General features: G+C 42.3%; 1 protein-coding gene across 3 annotated transcripts in view; it reads right to left on the reverse strand.

The window, feature by feature from the left end:
• Positions 1–527: 527 nt before the first annotated feature.
• Positions 528–16,637, reverse strand: part of INTS7 (integrator complex subunit 7) — a 45,680-nt gene continuing 29,570 nt past the window's right edge. The window contains exons 14-20 of one of the 3 annotated variants that reach the window (XM_048487445.1): positions 14,747–14,941; positions 13,435–13,538; positions 11,648–11,716; positions 9,333–9,465; positions 7,251–7,349; positions 3,151–3,336; positions 528–2,042 (exon numbers count right to left, since the gene is read on the reverse strand). In XM_048487445.1, the coding sequence (XP_048343402.1) occupies positions 1,740–2,042; positions 3,151–3,336; positions 7,251–7,349; positions 9,333–9,465; positions 11,648–11,716; positions 13,435–13,538; positions 14,747–14,941 (1,089 nt within the window). In that variant the 3' untranslated portion in view covers positions 528–1,739. Of the gene's footprint in view, positions 2,043–3,150; positions 3,337–7,250; positions 7,350–9,332; positions 9,466–11,647; positions 11,717–13,434; positions 13,539–14,746; positions 14,942–16,637 lie in introns of those variants that run through there. The other 2 variants (XM_048487519.1, XM_048487592.1) reach the window with 2 other exon arrangements.

Genomic DNA, 16,637 nt, shown 5'->3' on the forward strand with positions numbered 1-16,637 from the left:
TTTTAATCCCACTGTTTCTTCATGGAGCTGAGAGTGGCATACATGGTTTATTCCTCCATTTTATGCTTACAACAATCCTGAAAGGTAGGCTAAGCTGGGAGATCCTGAATATACATGAGACTTTCTTGTATTCAATCAGACCACTGGTCCATCTAAGTAAGCACTGACTACTCAGATTGGCCGAGGCAATCCAAGATGTCATAAAGAGACCTTTCATATCACCTCCTACCTGATCCCTTTAGTTGGAGATGTTGGGATTTAACCTGGGATCTTCTAAATGCAAAACAGACACCCTTCCACTTAACCACAGCCTGTCCTTAAGAGAAAGACCTGAAATCTTTCAGTGAGTTTGAGAGATGGATGGGGACCTGAACCCAGCCATCTAGTCTGACGTTCTTTCCACTATGCCATATACCTACCATAGGCATGCACCCTCTTCTCTAACAAAGACATTGAGCCAAGGGAAAAATATAGGTTCAATTTTTCAACTCTAATATCCCCAATTTTGCCAATTAGATAAACAAAAATTAGAAGAACAATCTTTATTAAACTATTTGGTATATAAAATCATTCCCCATACAAATATATTGAGTACATCTGTTTTTTCTTCTATAACTATTTAGAGCAATTTGCCACTTCTGAAAACCATGAAATGCTCTCAACAAATAAGCTGCGGACACTTGGAGCCTTTCTGGTGTGTATCCACATCTTCCCTCCCATATGCAATTATTCACTGCTGCTCTTCAGGGGAGGAAAATACCCCCTACACCTGAAAAAGCTTTTATGCAAGGTACTAGTCAATTTCTCAGCCGGCATCCCTTCAGCATTGTTATATACAGAAGTAACAAAAGAACAGAGCCCTGGGATCCAGAAGCCTGAAGAATGGAACCTTATAATAGGAATTATGCCTTAATCTTTTTCTGGTCATGTAAAGATCAAAATGACTACTTACAATCAACCTGCCTAGAATTTTGAAACATTTCTGCCAACCTTTTACATTTTCAAATGCATTGAACAATTCCCTTGGCTCAGAATTATTTTATACACACGCAAATCTCAATTGGTTTGAAAGCACAAGTGCAGCACTGAAATTTGCTCCCTGCTGGAACTGTCAACTAGAAGAGTAATTTGATCTGCGGTATAAACCATTGCTACAGACTTGCTCACTCACTGCCTTCCCAAAGGGAGCTTATTGCTGGTGAGGTTCAAACTGAGGATGGGAGAGGTAGTTTTAGGTTCTTTTATTCCTGGTGTCAACAGGACTTCACGATAAGCCAGTTCACACAATCCCTCTTTGGGATGAGGGAACACATTAGCAGGGAACACAGAAAGGGCTTTGTGGCCACATTGCAGTTAACCTGAGGCCAATGATGGTAACAAGCTGGCATGTGTGTCGCAAAGTCACCAGAAAGCTGTCACAGCGTGGATTCAGTTCTCTTCAAACCCATACCCCTGCACTTGTCAAGGTTCACATGATTCTAACCACAGCAGCTGAAACAAGCATAGCTTCCAGCTGGGCTCAACTAACTATGTTCCCCATCCCACTGAAACTGCTGTTTTCAAGGACATAATCATGCTACGATTTGCACATGCAAAAGGGGCTGATAATGACAAGCCAAATCCATTGTTGTTACTCCAAAAGAGAGAACAATGGCAAATTCTAGGCCCAGAGGTAGGTAATGGCAGCATCCACGGATTGCCTAGTTCAGGCCCCTGGGGGTAAAGAGCACTAAGGAGGGCTAAAACCGTGAATAAGCAGTCCGCTGCTGGGGCTGGGGCTGCTGGGGTGGCTGGGGTGGCTGCTGTCCTTGCTGCTGCTGCAGCCTAATTTGCTGGGAATAGGGATCTTCAAGAGACTTGACAAATAAGGTAGTTTTGGGTCCGGTCCTCCATATGATGCCATTGAGGTCTCTGACAGAAGACTCTACGGTGATGCTGTGGGTGCCAACAACAGCAAAGTTCAAGAGGAACTGTGTGCTGAAGTAATCGTTGTGAGGCTCAACCATCTGCTCCATCTCATTTGTCAGGCTGTCCATGGGTATCTGACAAAGAAAGGAAAGGAAAAGTTGGAATGCCAAGTTATGCTGCTGCTCAAAGGGAATGTAGATGTTTCCATTTTATGGGTGAGATCCAATCTTTCTTCCTATCTTGCAGAGTAGGGGCAAATTAGCCAATTTGTCCTTTAACTGCATCTAGATTAGAACATCTAAACAAAACACAGAAAGTTGTTCACCGCTCTTTCCCAGACAATTGCACAAAGCTCAGCTGTCTGTACCAGAGGCCCTGGGCTTAGGAACCTTTGGGAGCTGACTGGCCATGTCAAATCATAAGCATTCTTTCACATGAACAGATTGGTTTCCTACTGCCAAACAGATGTATGTTCTTGGAAGGGTATTTCAAGCGCTACCCCCAAGACAGCAAGTGAGTAAGAGGATTATCCATTCACAGCTGCCTTTTGCCTCTGAAGTGCAGATATAACTGAGTAACATGTTCAGGGTGGGAAATTTAGCACAGCTACAGCATGGAGATTTGCATCAAGTCATTCTACCACTCAGAAATGCTTCCAGAATACTGGGGTGTTTAAGGGGGAAAACTCCCTTATTTACTGAAGAGGCTCACCCCTGCAATTCTAATGTCTCATTTTTCATAAAAACGAAGCTGTTTATGCAGGTTTAAAACATACTGCTGAAATGACAGAATTCTTGTAACCTCAAAGGATTAAATAAGGTCCACCAATTCTTCATGGGTTTCACACAGGGCAACTATGGGCAACTTAGGGAGCAATCCTAAGCAGATCTACTCAGAAGTAAGTCCCATGTTATTCAGTGAGGATTAAATTTAGTAAAGTGTCTTTAGGATTGCAGTCTTGATATAAGAAGAGCCCTGCTGGGTCAGACCAATGGTCCATCAAGTCCAGCACACTGGTCAACATTTATGTGGAGGTCCAACAACAGGGCACAGAGGCCAAGTCATATGGTTAGTAGCCACTGATAGACCTATCTTTCATGTATCTGATCCCCTTTTAAGGCTGTCTATGCCTGTGTCTATCATAACATCCACTGGCAGAAAATTCTACATTTTAATACTTTGCTGTGTAAAGAAGTATTTTCTTTTGTCTGTCATGAACTTATGGCTTTGTATGTCCTGTACCTTGTACTCTTGTCCAGATTTGCTCTGTAGTATTGAAGATACGTTTAGACAGATGGACTGAATTTTGCGGAAAAGACCTGGTTTGGAGCCATGCTGGACGACTCCCTCAACCTTTAAGGCTAGTTGCTGGTTATTCTGAACTACGATGGGCTCTGCAGGGTTACGTGGTGATGGTGACAGAGCAAGCTGAAACACAAACGAAATTAAACTGCATTAATTTAAAAAGAAGATGACCCTGAATGTAAGACAACTCCCTTAACCCACAATCACTCCCTGCAAAAGTCAACAACAAAAACAAAAATTTTGTTGCATAGTAAACAATATAATAAACTGGTCTCCCCACCATATTTTCAATAAACTGGGAAGTCACACTTTCCCAAGAGACTACGTTATATCACCAATTATTCTTCCCAGTCTAAAATATAAAAAACTCATGTCACTCATTTGGAAATGTTCACTGCTGTAGCTAACGCTGTGCTAAATTGAAGAAAACCTGCAGGCTTTTGGGTTTCTCTCTCTGGGAAGGAACAAAGAGTTCAACCACTACAGGGAGGGTGGGAAGAGGAAGAATTGAACTGCTGGGCAACTCTTGCCTGAAGCCCAAGGAAAGAAGCAAAAGCCAGTATGAAGTGAAATTCAGAGCCACAGTGTGCACATGTGTGTGGGGGAGGGAAATACGCACCCCCCCCCCCAAATAGTTCCCCATTTAAAAAAACTTTCCTCTCCTTCTCATGGCATATAGAGACTTTTCAGATGACAGAACATCCAACCCATGTGGGTATGCACACATACAGTCTAAAGTGATACAATGCAGGAAAAGGTCACCACTTGGTTCTGCTAAATGTGTGAACTGACCCTCATACACTGAAGTTGTGTACATTTTGTACATCCCCCCCACAACCATGGAATGTGGCATTAAGAATAGAAGTTGGCATCCTGAAAATTCTGATATTTCATTTCTTAAAATATCAGATTTCTGCTCATTGGATTTTAGAGAACACTGGGCTCAATCCATGAAAACCCTGAGAAGTGCTTCTAATGGTGGACATATTGGATCACACTCATTTCCCTTCTCAGAATGACCACTTCCTGTCTCTTGAATTAAAACTGGAACCATCATCACCTTCCTATATTTACCACTTACTTTCTCATCAACAGTCTCTGGTCCTTGGCCAAGACATCTGAATTATTTAGAAAGTGTGAACTTTGCAAGTAGAATTATCCACTGTAAGTATATTCAAATGGATTTGCAGAATGCCTGTTTCCCCATGGCAGAATTTGGTGAGGATTCAGGGTGGGGGGTGGGGCTTTCTGCTTCTTCAGCATCCATAGGCTTCAGATGCCATTTCTTCCTTACAGCAGTTGTTCCAAAACTGCTTGTTCATCACTTCATCCAGTGGTCCAATTACCCAGCTCTTTCCGCCCAATCATACCTCAGCCAGGACAATAATCAGGTGGGAGGGACCCAAACAACACACTTCACCCACGGAAAAGCAACAATACTGTTGTATCTCCATACCTCTAATATGAGGGAAACTCTAGGGCTTGATTTTATCTCGCCACATTCTGCAATCTTTCAGGTAAGTTCTCTTGCTTGTTAAGAGCTCTCAACTCTGACAATCTTATGTACACATACTCCAAGCGACTCTAAGCAGACATTTACTCAATGACTATTGACACAGCCAACTGATTACACTAAGGAGCGCTGAAGCTGAAAATGCTTACGATCACACAGGAGCAACTCTAGCACCTGTACTTGCATTGTGTGGAATCCCCTTAACATAAGAATGAGCCTGCTGGATCAGACCAGAGTCCATCTAGTCCAGCACTCTGCTACTCGCAGTGACCCACTAGGTGCATTTGGGAGCTCACATGCAGGATGTGAAAGCAATGGCCTTCTGCTGCTGTTGCTCCTGAGCACCTGGTCTGCTAAGGCATTTGCAATCTCAAATCAAGATTGGTAGCCATAGATCAACTTCATAAATCTGTCCAAGCCCCTTTTAAAGCTATCCAGGTTAGTGGCCATCACCACCTCCTGCGGCAGCATATTCCAAACACCAGTCACGCGTTGCGTGAAGAAATGTTTCCTTTTATTAGTCCTAATTCTTCCCACCAGCATTTTCAATGTTTGCCCCCCTGGTTTTAGTATTGTGAGAAAGAGAAATTTTTCTCTCTGTCAACGTTTTCTACCCCATGCATAATTTTATAGACTTCAATCATATCCCGCTCAGACGTCTCCTCTCCAAACCAGAGTCCCAAATGCTGCAGCCTCTCCTCATAAGGAAGGTGCTTCAATCCCTCAATCATCCTCGTTGCCCTTCTCTGCACTTTTTCTATCTCTCCAATATCCTTTTTGAGATGTGGCGACCAGAACTGAACACAGTACTCCAAGTACGGTTGCACCACTGCTTTATATAAGGGCATGACAATCCTTGCAGTTTTATTATCAATTCCTTTCCTATTCATCCCCAGCATAGAGTCTGCCTTTTTCACAGCTGCCATGCATTGAGTTGACATTCCCATGGAACTATCAACTAAGATGCCCAAATCCCTTTCCTGGTCTGTGACTGATCGCACTGACCCCTGTAGTGTGTATGTGAAGTTTGGCTCACCAAGCAGCCTCTTTAGGCTTCAACCAAGAGCCCGTCCTTTACACTCACACAAGTTGTTCCGTTCCTGTACTGAACATCCACAAGCATGCACCACACTCCCCGTTCCCTTGGCATTTAGATACAACGAATAAAACTGAGTAATGGTAGCAACGTTCTCCCATCCTATTGCATGGGGCACAATTTGTGTGGATTCGGTGAATTTTAAAAGGATAGCAAAGAGTTTTCTTTTGGGGGAATCTTTTTTGGGAAAATGTCGCACCTGTCATTTTTCAGTTATTTTTGTTGTTTTAAATAATTATTATTTAAGATGCAAATACTGTTTTACAAGGGGTTTAAATCTAATAACTGAAATTACATGAAAAACCAGTTTAGCCCAGTTGAAACCTGCTATAGATATTTTTAAGCCCAGCTTGTCTCAGAGTTAACAACTTCCTCAGGTACCTTATCCCTACAGTTACTCTAGCCACTCTACAACTCTCGTCTTCCTTTTGTGAGGAATCACAACATTTAAAAGGCATGCTTAAGTAACTATATGGCTGAGCAGAAGGAACTAGTTGTATTGCTTTCTATCACTAAATTCTAGTGATAAACAACGAAAATCCTCAATTTATACCCTCTTGCCCCAAATTACTGTATGGTAGGAAAACTGCATTTTCCTAGCTAAAAATTATTAAGCTTCAGATATGATCTCCATGTGCCAAAAGAATCTTATAAATAAGATTTCACGCAGATTATGCCCCACACATACTCTTCCAAAGAATGATCATCCACACAGGAGCCTGTTTTCGCTGGCAATGCTGAATCTGGATAATTTCTGAAAGTGCTGAATTCACTGTGTTTTATTCATACAGTATTTGAACTTCTGTCCGGGAGCTTTGGAAACAACGCTTAATGATTTTCTAGTCAGGATCTGAGGTTAATGGTGCAGTAGCATCTGAGACCATATTACCCGAACACTAGTAAAACTAACCTTCACGATTAATAAAGAAAATGAACTAATATGATAAACCGCAAGATAGGAAGGACATGAACAGTAAGCACAGAAATTTGTCAAGCCATCCAACTGATTTCTCAAAAAGAAGGTTAAATAGGACTCATTCATCGTTCAGTAGGAAAGCATTCAGTAGTGAAACACTGGAATTCCCAGTGACATTCCCAGTAAAAGGGGTGGGGAGAAGGGAGAAGATGCATTTCCCTGAGATATATTGCACCTCTAACTGTGTGCAGGGGTGTGTGTAAGAAAGTAATGAACTAATTGTACAGCATCCTTCATCAAGTGCTTTGTAAGGGTGCATTACTGCTGCTACAGAAACTCAACCATCTTCCTCTCTTTCTGCACAACCCACCCTGGCCCAAATCTTTTTCTCCACTCACTTCTGCATTTAAGGCAACAATAACCAGGCAAGGTACAGGAACAATAAGAACTTGGGTTCCCATCAAATTCTTTTGCATCCGTTTCAGTTAAAATTTGGCGCAGCTTTTGCTTACCTTAATGCTAGTTGACTGTAGCTTCTGGAAGAAATACCTCTGAAATGACAGGGGAACTTTCAGCAAGGCAGTGACGGCGCTGCATAGACAAGCCGTGTGCTAGAACAAAGCAATGCCACGTCAGATCAGAACTAATTCTTTTTACAGAGAGACAGGAAAGGACATGTACTTTGAGTGTTAGGAAGTCACTTGCACTGAAGTGAAGTCAAGAAAATATGGAATAGGCCATAGATATGGAGAAAATTCAACAGATCCATATCACTTTTTCTACTGGAATAGGACAAACACTAGCTATAACCTTAAGCACAGCTCTGAAGCTAACAAGAGGTCCTTGTTACTGATGCTTTCTTTTCCCCCCTGCCCATAACAGATGACCAGGAATTCTTGTGAAAAGGAGGTGATGGTTCCAGTAACCTGTTTTGGGCTTTAAGGCAAGGGGGCTGCAGGCTAAGAGAGATGGGGCAGGACAGCCAGTCATGGTAGGTGAAGGAAAGACTGGCTGAGACTAGGAGAAACAGGGGGCAGAAGTAGGGGAACTCACAGTCATGACCAGAGAAGAAACATGTTTTAGAAAGAACATAGTTGTCCATGTTCTGGAGAAAGTATTTATTATACAACGATGATTTTGGTGTAGAACTATCTGTGGGATGTGACGCACTTAGATTTAGAAACCTTGCCTTGCTTCACTTCCATGCTATGTCAGGGCACAGCGGTGGCTAGTGAGAAATAACACCACCACTTCAGTATTCATTCAAGAGCCTGTTCTTTACCCTTACACAACATGTTCTGTTCACTTGCTGAACTCCCACAAGCATTCACCAGAACTCCAATTCCCTTGTCAAAAGGAAGACAGAATGAAATCCTAATTTCAAGTCAGCCAAAACTGTAAGCTCATTTAGACACAAGGAACGGAACTGAATAATGGTAGCAACATTTTCCCATCCTGCTGCTTGAAGTTGCTACAACGGGTGCTCATGTCTTTGGATGGCCTAATAAGAGAAGCACTGCGCCAGTGAAAAGTTATACTGAAGCATAAACGGCTTCAATGAATGGAGCAAAGCTGGAACAATGGCATATAGCATCCAAGACGTTTCACAAATCAACCTTCTGCCTAACAGCCACTACAGCCATCAGATGGGACTGTATGATACAACCAAGTTCCTAAATGACTTCTGTTGGGACATCCATTTACATGCCACTAAAGCATATTCGTATCACACAAAGCCAAAGGTTTACATTTTGAAGATACAGAACAAGCTTAATTTATATGCTATTCAATCTGGGTTTTCTTCAACCAAAAAGAGGTATAAAAGCTTATCTGCCATGAAAATGCTGGCTCAGTGACAGCTACTAAAATATTTGCTACAACAATTTTAGAATTATCGGAAAATATTTTCTTTTTGTTTTGAATGTCTTTTTAAAAGTTTGACAATGATCACCAATGCTTGACAGATCTAGATTTGAATCCAGAAGCGCCTTAGAGACCAAACAAAGTTTTGGAGGTATAAGCATTGCAAAGTCAAAGCTCTCTTTCTCAGAAACTTACACCTTTAAAATCTTCTTGGTCTCTTGAGGTACCACTGGCCTGAATCTAGCTGTTCTACTATAGACCAACATGGCTAACCTCTGAAACTATCTTTGACTATTTATATTCCTTCATAGCATATAGGAACATTCCTTCTTTAACTCTTAATGTCAGTTTATCACCATTCAGTCTTGCAAACTTCCATTTCTAACAATCCTGAATCTTGATTGGCCCCTTCTAATCCAACTATGTACGATATGTATCCTACCACTCCACTAAACCCTTTTGCCTAGCTGCTAGCAAGTCTTCTTCCAACTTAAGGTGCTCTACTGGAAGGATTACTCTACTAGAAGGGTTACTTTAGTGGCGGGAAGCCACACACTGCAGCTAGGGCCAAGTCATTAATATGACCCAAATCTCTCATTTTAGGTCAGGTCAAGTCAGGCCTGTCTCTCTCGTAACAAATGAAAACCCAGAACTTTTTTAAAAACTTCAAGCCACTCCTCAGAGAGCTGTAACAGTTCAAATGCTCATCCTATACAACAGCCATTACTTGCCATGTAAGATACAGGTGCATATTTTCTGTTAAGCGATTCCACTTCCTCCAATACGTGACTAAACACAGACATCATTCTCCTTTCGTATTCGCTTGTGGCATGTGCCCCACCTACAGAGTCATATTCCTGAAGACTAGAAAACAAAATTAAGTGTATCAATACTCAGTGAGCTTCACCTTCAACCACCTGCCTTAGAAACTAGTGGCTCGATTTTTTTTATTGCAGGCACTTTGAACCTCCAGGCTGGAAACAAATGTAAATTCTCCAAAAATAAACAAATATCTATTTCTTCTTATTCTGTCCTCTTCAACGGTGCGACTATGGATGCGCTATGAAATGTCATTTTAAAATTCACAAAGGTCCCTTCCGCAAGGAGGCGGAAGGGGTTGGGTCGGCGTAAACCACGGCGACCCCACCACGCTGGGACCGTCCGCATGGACCCGGCTTGTCCCTGGCTCTCTGGCACGTCGCCAAGGCCTGGAGACACGCCCCCCCTGGCCCTGCGCGCCTGCTTGAGCATTGCAGGGCAGGGGGGCGTGTCCCCAGGCCTCGGCGACGTGCCGGAGGGCCGGGGACCAGGTAACTGAAGGTTGGGAGTGGGAGGGCGCCTTGGAGCCGCTGCCATTCGCACGGCAGCGGCTCCAAGGCGGCATTTCCCAACAACCTCGCTCCCCAAGCAAAGTTGGGAAATGCCGGCTTCGCACCGGTCGGGTGATGCGAGGGCGGCGCGGCTGCGCAGCAGCTGCGCCCCCTGTGTGAATGGCTCCCTGGGGACGGCGTTTTTGCCGTCCCCAGGGCGCCATAAAACACCCGTGCGGAAAGGGCCAAGGTGATGTAATCCACTACCAAAAACCTGAGCTTAGATAGTTATATAAGTTATAAAAACACGGGCTTATATGTGATTTTACGAAAAGATAACCATGAGCCGTTCCTGAATATAATGGATTTTAATAGTTTGACGCCAAACAATGTATCATATATCCGACGTTTTGTATATAATATTTTATTACAACCTGGATATTAGACTATTTTTGTACTTATGTACAGAATTATTGTCTGTAGAGATTTTAACTTATGCCTAATAAAGGTTTTGTTGTTGTTGTAATCCACTACAACTTCTGAGTTATATTTCTAACTTCTAGTCTCAAAGGGTCTGATTCATGTTCTATTGTAACAACAGAAATCAGGGTGAGTTCAAACAGAGCCCTTTTACTAGAGCTTAGCAGACTCACAACATTTTGTTCCCAAGGGCAGCTTCATTGATGTGAGTGGAATTACACTACAGATTAATTATCTTGTTCATTTGAGGGCCCCTCAAGAGTTAATCAGGGAAACACAGACCACTAACAACCCAACAATGAGAAAATAAATAGAATGCTGTAATTTTAAATATAACTTTTATCTGGAAGTCATTTCCACGAAAATCATTAGGGCTTACATGCAAATAAGTTTTAAAGACCAAGTGTAAAAGCAACATCGGAAGTAGATATTTAGAGATGTTATTCCTTCATTTTTTTGGAAAGACCCTCTGTCTGCTGGGTACCTAGGTGCTTCAGAAACTTATCAGGAATTTATAATAAGAAGATAATTAATGGCAGAAATGTTGGCTTGAAACTCCACCTGCACATCAGTACTGACTTTCCCTATCAAAGCCCAGACGCAGGAGAGTTGTCTATTCTAGGCAGTGCTCAAGAGCTTCCATTGGGTGATATCTGGTCAGATGGTGATATCTGACAAGACTGGCCACTAGTGGGAGAAAAAACCTTCACTCTCGTGTTTGAGCTTGCTAAACACAGAAAACATGCTCAAGGTCACTATTCTTTTCTAGGAAAAGATGGGATTTGTAATTTATTATGCCCTTGAAAGTACAAACCCTGCACTCCTCAGCAGAAAACAATACCTTAATTACGGTCATAGACCAGCAATATGAAAACCATACATAAAAATGGTACAAAAAGGTCAAAGCCAATAATGAAAACAAAAGAATTATAAAAAAAACAGAAATAAAAGGAATACAAATAAGAATTACCCTCTTTTAAAGTGAGGAACTTGCACACCTATTTTATGCAAGACTACGTTTTTCACATATAGAAGGACAAAATTTTGCCACAGCAGATGAAATATTAGACTCTTTTTCCTTAAGAAGTAAGGATAATTCCTTAAGAATTAAGAAGTAGTCAGGAAGGCTTCTCCAGCCTCTAGTAGATCCTTCCTACACTCCCTTCTTCACCTCAACTATGTTCTCATCTTAGTGGCCATTACAGAAAAGTTTACATAAGAAGCTGAAGGAGAAAAGGGTTCTACTGCACACTTACCTTGTGGACTCGGGATCCAAAATCAGGGCTTCAATTGCATGTGATATTAATAGGCAACTCTGCTGTTGTCTGATGTAATAATAAAGGTGAACAACTGAAAGATGCAAAATTTTATATCCTACAATGCTCTGAAAATGATGCTCATATGAAGATCAATATGGTCTCTATTACTTGGAAGATCATTATTGTAAATTCTAAGGTCTACCTGACATATGGTGGCAAGCACCCAAATACATGAACGAGATTGGTAGCCAATCCTGATTCCCTGATGTGCATACCCAAAGTATACATATGCTTTATGATGTTCCATGGGAAGCAACTCTTTGACAGGATCTAGTAGCTTGCTCAGGCTTCCAAAGGGTAGTGAAGCAACCAAGCCTCTAAATAAATGAATGGATTCATTTGCCCTTACAGATTCAACACACCCCTCCCCCAGTAACAAAATGTGCAATTATGAAGATGCTGAGTTAGCATGGCTGTTTTGCATGTGTAAATAGTTCAACCTCAGCAGCTGAAAACGAGACTTTGGGTAGTAGGATTAAGAAAGGTTTCTGCTTGAGTTTGCAAAACCATTGCAAGTGAACAGGCAGTAGCAAATACATTGTACTGAGCTCCATGGGGTGCTGATCTGATTTGGAATACAGGCAGCTCTAACACTGCTTAAGGATAAAGTCTCAGGAGCAAATGGCAATGATGTTAGTGTTGTTTTTCAAAAAAACCTGATACATTAAAACTAAAATGTATTCTTCTTGCCACAGCTTTTGAACCTCCTAAATCGCACTGGTGCATTGTATTTACAAGGGGCATTGACTATATGATGCGGACCAGAGTTAGTAACATTTGCTGCACTAATTGCATACTAAGCTTAGCTTAACCAAAAGCTAAGTTTCAAGAAACTGGGCCCCAGTGAATTAATTTGACAAAAGTGACCTTTGGAGATATAAAGCTCCAAGTGCCTGCTTATACTCCATTAATACCACTGCAGGAATGCACAAAATTTCATGATTTGCATGCACAATTCTTTATAACATGCACCTTATGGTAGGGTAGTTCCCTATAACGTCAAAGCACTCCACGGAGGAAGCACATATTTGGCCATGTGTTGCTTGGAGAAGTGGATCTCTACCAGGATAGCTTGGAACTGTATGCCTGTATCTTCTTCATTGAGAAAGCTGATACAATCTGTACCAACCAGTCCATTCTTGTGACAGAATTACCTTTAATAAATGTCCTGATCATTGCAGACCAAGCAGCTACACTTTGCAGGCTTTTTGTCTCTTTCTATGTCTATTTCAACAATGGCTGATCCCAGGAGACTTGGGCTAGGAGCTGCTATGCTTGAAGTAGTCAATCTGTGTCCTTCTACATGCTTCCCTCCCCACTCCCCACCCCCTATACTTTTCACAACCTTCAGGGAAAATAACTATACCCTTTTCAACTAAAACAGGGGTAGGGAACCTGCGGCTCTCCAGATGTTCAGGAACTACAATTCCCATCAGCCTCTGTCAGCATGGCCAATTGGCCATGCTGCTAGGGGCTGATGGGAATTGTAGTTCCTGAACATCTGGAGAGCCGCAGGTTCCCTACCCCTGAACTAAAAGAACGAAGTGGAATGGTAACTTCATCTGCCCCGGGCTGCACCGTCTTTGTTTAAGAATGTTCCGCCTGGACCCAAGCAGAACATTCTTAAACAAAGACGGTGCAGCCCAGGGCAGATGAAGTTACCATTCCACTTCGTTCTTTTAGTTGAAAAGGGTATAGTCCCTGCACTTCCGATAGCAGGATACAGTTCCACATTCCTCAGAGTGGCTGAGTCTGCATCAAAAGATGACTGATAAAGATCTCCGTATCTTGCAGCGAGGTTCCTGAATTCTTCCATGGAGAGTTTCATCTTCAGCAAATGAAAAACAAAATAAGTACATGGCTTATGCAAAGAAGAAATTACCACAGATAACACAACACTGAATTATGGTTTTTTTTGTTCATACATATGCTCTCTGTTGCTATATTAGAGAATGGACAAACTAATGTATTACAAGGCCCCTCTATTGTGTCTTTGTATCCTTAAGGTCATTTGATGAGGCCCTGCTGTAAAATTTCCTTCAATACCTTCCTACCTAAGAACATACAATTCTCTGAGACAGGCAGAGCATCCCTGCTCAGTTTGGCTCCAACCTTCCAGTGAGGAGATGGGGCTGCTAATGGATTGGCCAGCTGCTCTAGCGGGAGCATTTGGTTTGTGCCTCAAACCTGTCTGCTTAATTTTTTTGCCTTGCTCTGATCCTCTCCCTCAATTCTTACACGGTCTTTTTACTTCTTCCCAGCTAGCTTGACCTCAGATTTCCCTTGATCTTGCTCTAACCCTGTCAGCAGCTCTGAATATGAATAGTCATCCACTGTATATCAGACCTCTAGTACTGGGAACTGCTCAAATCACTCCTCCTCCTTCAGAAGGCCTTTGACCTCTGGAACTTATACCCTGGAATTTTTTGTTGTTTTCTAAGGTGCTGCTGTCCTCAAATCTAACTGTTCTACTGTGCACCAACATGGCTGTCTTCGGGCACTATATGGATATTTTCTCACTTTCAGCAGGCATCTGAAAACCTTTGTATTCTGTCAGGCTTGTGAACCCCCCAGATAAAGATCTCTTTTTAAAAGCTGCATTTACCATACCGTTTAACACCATTAATTTGTTTTTGAATGCTTTGGGTGTTCAAATGTATTTTACAGTTGCTAGCCACTGAGGATTTCTGTGACACAGGTTAGGCTAATAGCGTGTGTAAAACTGGCCCAAGGCTGCCCAACATGCTTGCATGGCAGGGTGGGGATCTGGACCTGGGTCTCCAAAATCCTAGTGTGACACTCTAACCACTACATCACACTGGCTCTGTATATAATTGTATCATATATAAATAAAGCCTGTAGTAGTGCAACAGGAGAGTACTGTTGGTTGATACCCCATGCAAAATGATGTTCATCACACAATGGCAGGCTAGATAGAAGCCACCTGCTGCTTCTTCCATCAGAGAGCACACAGTTCTCCACTTAGCACAATGAAAACCACAAGAGGTGAAAACCACAAGAGATGAGCAAACGTGCCTGGTTGGAAATGCGCCCACAGCGCTGCAGGTCGCTGCCAGAGGTCATGGCAATTGTGGTTGCAATGGCAGGAGGGGGACTGGTCTTCAGGCTGTTGCAAGTGCAGATGAGCTGAGAAAATGCCTGCAGCAGGTCAATTCGGAGCTTGACAAACCCGCACTGAAAGCTCAAAGGATTAAGCGGTGTACTAGCGGCCTGAGGAAAACAAATAAACAAGCAGAACTTGGAGGTTAGTAACCTGGGTCAAAAGCAAATATATAAACAATTACATTTCGGAAATGGCTTCCTGGAGTGCAGAAAAGGAATGGAGTCACACAGTTTGGGTTATTTATTACAATCCAGAACACTACACAACTGAATTCATGGAGATAATTACAATATCTATATTCTGGTACTGCTGAAGTTTGGTAAAGGATCATGATTTTTGCCATTTATATTCCAAAAATAGCTCATTTGGATGTCTACTTTTTGGAACTCCCATAATGCTCTAAGCTTCCCACACTGAGCACATGCACAGCCCACACTACATTGTGGCATAATCACATCCTCTGAGCAGAGAATGCACACTGTGCATTTGTGTGGGCTGCTGCTCTGGGCTTGTCTCCTAACTGGAAGCAGGAACAGCCATAGCAGCCACCCAGGTAGAGTTCCATCCTGTCCTTGGGCAACAGGTTAGTCAACTCTAGTTCATCCTTGCATGGAGAAAGATGGGAACATGCAACTGTTTTTGATGTAGAATCACAGAGTCAGTCTCCCACGAAGCTGACTGGAACAGCTCAGGAGACCTTTTCGTTATTTAATTTTATTTCTTGCAATATGTGAGATGTTGTCTCAAGACACAATGTGCATCCTGGGAGTGGGGCAATGTGGCCTCTTTTTTTAGAACAATGACTAAGAATGCACTGGCATGTCCTTAGAATTGCAAGTTCCTTTTCATTAAGTTCTTGGCTTATGGGCTTGATTAGATACCATGCAGGTCAGACTTTGAAAGAAGGCACATGGGTTTCCCTGGGCTTTCATTCCAGGGCTTTTGAACAGGGACTTCTAATAAGGGAACGAAACTTGGGAGTTCAGCAATTCAGCTCATGGGGGAGCAGAAAAAAAGTCTGTAGTCTAACTTTACTGAGAAAGGACGTACAAGCTCCAAATCAGCAAGGAGGGCAGTATACTGCATTATTCTTCCTACTATAGAAATCGGTACAGATCCAGATAAGTGCCTTACTTCAACACAAACATCAAAAACAGTGATGAATATTATTCAGGTAAACACCTTATTTCAACCCTAGAATACCTTTAAACAACCAATAAAGTCAACAGGGGAGTGGGGGTTATCCACCTAAACTGTGGCAATTATGTAGAATACTTTGGAATCTGATGAACCCTAGACCAAGTCCCAAGCCAACAGGGATCCCAACCAGAACTAAGGTGATTTTGTATATCTTTATTGATAAAGATAGGTTTGCATTGGTCTCCCTGAATGAGGTGGATTGGATCCTCAATGCTGTAAAGTCAACCACTTTCAGTAAGGAACTTGGCCCCATTGATTGAGATTATGACATCTTTTTGAAGTAGTAATGGGTTTCCTAAATCTCAAAGGATACTTTGAGACACCCTTCATTGAAAAATTCCATCCCTTGACAAGGAAATTGTGACCAGTTATCAGTCTGTGTCAGATCTACCATTCTTGGATTACACAGACAGTGATGCCAGAACACCTCTAGAACAGAAGTGTCCAACTCTGGTGCTTCAGATGTTCATGGACTACAATTCCCATCAGCCCCTGAGCAATGGCTGATGGCAATTGTGGTCCATGAACATCTGAAGTGCCAGAGTTGGACACCCCTGCTCTAGAACCTCCCTTATGACTCATTTGGCCCATCTCCTTTCAAAC

This window comes from Sphaerodactylus townsendi, linkage group LG01 (genome assembly GCF_021028975.2).
Source record: "Sphaerodactylus townsendi isolate TG3544 linkage group LG01, MPM_Stown_v2.3, whole genome shotgun sequence".
Lineage (NCBI taxonomy): Eukaryota > Metazoa > Chordata > Lepidosauria > Squamata > Sphaerodactylidae > Sphaerodactylus > Sphaerodactylus townsendi.